Source organism: Rhea americana, unplaced genomic scaffold (genome assembly GCF_003343005.1).
Source record: "Rhea americana isolate MKP2758 unplaced genomic scaffold, rheAme1 scaffold_351, whole genome shotgun sequence".
In the NCBI taxonomy this organism is placed as follows: Eukaryota; Metazoa; Chordata; class Aves; order Rheiformes; family Rheidae; genus Rhea; species Rhea americana.
The window spans coordinates 449664-452429 of record NW_028186481.1 but is presented as its reverse complement, the minus strand read 5'-3'; the positions used below and the strand labels follow the sequence as shown (position 1 = coordinate 452429).

At 76.0% G+C, this 2766-nt stretch overlaps 1 protein-coding gene across 1 annotated transcript in view; it reads right to left on the bottom strand.

Moving 5' to 3' along the window:
- Positions 1–1346, bottom strand: part of CBX4 (chromobox 4) — a 4239-nt gene extending 2893 nt beyond the window's left edge. The window contains exons 1-3 of the mRNA XM_085311931.1: positions 1160–1346; positions 1011–1054; positions 74–139 (exon numbers count right to left, since the gene is read on the bottom strand). Of these exons, the coding sequence (XP_085168057.1) occupies positions 74–139; positions 1011–1054; positions 1160–1228 (179 nt within the window). The 5' untranslated portion in view covers positions 1229–1346. The remainder of the gene's footprint in view (positions 1–73; positions 140–1010; positions 1055–1159) is intronic.
- Between the last annotated feature and the right edge of the window lie 1420 nt (positions 1347–2766).

Sequence of the window (2766 nt, the reverse complement as noted above, 5' to 3'; positions counted from 1 at the left end):
CCGCCCCGCGCGCAGCGCTGCGCGGCGCTCCTCCCGCCCGCCCCGCGCGCAGCGCCTCCTCTCCGCCGCTCACCTGTTTTGGAAGGCGATCAGCAGACGGGGGTCCAGGATGTTTTCCTCCGGTTCCCACGTGTTATACCTTGCAAGAGGGGAAAAGAGGAGCCGTCAGCCGCCGTGGCCCTTCGACGGGAGGGGGCCTGGGGCCGAGGTCCCCGGGGCGGGGGTGCTCCCGGCCTACAGCTGCTCGGGGCCATTTCCAGGTCTGGCACATTGGGCCCATCTCGGAGCTCGCATCCAGGGCTCAGGTCCCCGGGGGAGGGGGATGGGCAGTGGGGGAGGAGGGACACGGGGACGGAACTGTTTATTTAGCGCAGTTATTATTCCGGAGGAATTCTAAGCATGTCATGATGAAATTTTCCAAATCCCCTTTCCTGGACCCATTAAAGCAGCTCTAGCGTGGAGGAGGGATCCGACAGCGGAGTCCTAAAGAACAGCGCGGACCCCCTCCCCCGCCACCCCCCCAGCAGGCACTGTCATGTAAACCCCAAATACTCCGCAGCCCGCAGCAGCCGCCCTCGGCTCAGCGGCCGGTCCCTCCRCGGCGGCGGGCAGCTCTGCGGGGGCAGCCCGCGACCACCGCGCCTCCTCCGCCGCGGGCAGGCTCCCGGCTGCAGGGGCTGCGCGTTTTATTTTTGTAATTATTCCCCCTTCCCCCCGCCCTCCCCGCTCGGTTCTGCAATATGGAGCCTGGCTCCCGAGGAGGGAAAGGGGGAAGGAGCCATTTTCTGGTGCACATCAGCCGCCGCCTGCCTGCCTGGCTCCGCTCCTGCCGCCGCCGGGCTCCGCCGCCCCGACCCCCCCCTCCCCGCCTCCTCGCTGCCGCCGGGGCATTTCCCGGTGCAGAAGGCGGCGGGAGCGGCGGCGGGGAGCGGCGCTGCCCGGGCCGGCCCGGCCGCCGCGCCTGCCCCAGCCCGCGCCCGCGCCCGCCCGGCGCGCCGCTCCGTACTCACTTGGGCGACCAGCCTCTCCATTTCACCAGGTACTCGACTCTGCCCTGCGGCGGGGAGCAAAGAGAAGGCGTCAGCCCGAGCCCCCGCCGCCTGCCCCGGCGGCCCGCAGCCGCCGCCCGCAGCCTCCCTGCCTGCCTGCGCAGCCTCACCTTTCGGATCCGCTTCTTCTCGATGCTCTCCACGGCGAAGACGTGCTCTCCCACCGCCGGCAGCTCCATGCTGCAGCCGGGAGGGGCCGCGCCGGGCGTCCGCGCTGCCCGCCGCGGCCGCTGCAGCCGAGCGGGGCTCCGGCAGCTCCGCGCCGCCGACCCGACAGACACTGAGCCGCGGCCGCCGCGGCACCGCAACCCGTGCAAATCCCGGGGCGAGACGTCAGGGAGGCGGCGCCTCCCGGGCCCGGCTGCCCGTCAACGGCGGGGCCGGGGGATTGGCGCAGACCTGCCGGGGAGCGAGGCGGGGAGGGGGCGGGCGGGGGCCTGGGAGGAGCGGCGCGGGGGGCGCGGGAGCCCGGCCCCCGCCCCACGCGTGACTCAGCACGGCCCCACGGGCCCCGCAGCCGGCGGGGGGCGGCAGAGCGCACGGGGCAAGTGCGCCCCCCGCCTCCCCGAGAGGGAGGAGGTGCTCCCGGGGAGCCCTAGAGGGGCCTGAAATGCAGGCGCGGAGCCGGAGYCCCCCGCGGAGAATGCGCGAGGGAAGCGCGCAGGGGGGACCGGCAGGGCAGGGAGCGGTGGGCCCTGGGGTGGGAGCGACCCCCGCGCTGCCGAGGGGTCCGCACCTCGCCCTGGCCGTGGGGGGGACCGGGCTGCTCCTACCCGGGGCCCGGCCCGCACGTGCCCAGGCCGCGGCCGGCAGTGGAGCGGGTGCCCCCGCACAGCCGCGGGGCCGGGCCGGGCCGGGCTCGCGCGAACCCCGCCGGAGCGAGCCGCGGCCGCGCACCGCTGCTCCGCGGGACCCYGCGGCCGCGGGGAGCCCGGCCCGGGGAGCACCCAGCGGCGGTGATTCACCACTCTGCAAAATAACCAAAGCGCCCAAAATGACCGGATCCCCGCGGCGCCACGAGGCAGGTGGCGGCGGTGGCGGAATCCCCGCGCGGCAGCGGCTGCCAACGGCCCCGGCCGGTCGGGACGCCGGCTCCCGGCACGGAGGACCACGGCGGCGAGCCCAGGGCAGCGGGGCTGCTCTCCCGCCTCCCGTGTGCGCGAATCACGGGAAGTCCCAGGAGCGGGGCCCGTCCCGACGGAGGCGGCACAGCGGCCCCGCGGCTCGCCGGTGCCGAGGCTCCCGCTGCAGCCTCTCTGCCGTCCCCGCGGGGAGGCCGAGGCCCACGCGTGCCCGTGGCGCGGCCCCGCCCCCTCCTTGCTTTCGCTCCTGGAAACGCGGCGGGGCCGGAGCGAAGCGCTTCCCCGGGCAGGTGGAGCGGAGCTTGGGCCAGGGCCTGCGGGGCGCCGGAGCCGCTCCGAGCCGCGCCAGCAGCCAGGCGCGTCCGCGGTGCAGCGCCGCGGCGGCTCCGCTCACCCCCGCCACAGGGGCGGGCAGCTGCGCGCCTTCCCCTCCGCTGATCAGGAGGCAGGAGGCGGCCGCCCGCACCCCCGAGGCCCCGCTGCGCCCCGGCCAAGGCCCGCCCGCGGCAGGACGGGCCCCCCCGTGTCGGAGGCGGCCACGCGTGAGGCCCTTCCCGGGAAGGCGCTGCCCAGGGGCGGGGGTGAGCGGCTGRCCACGGTGCCACCGGCGCGCACGGCCCAGCTCGGCTCGGTTC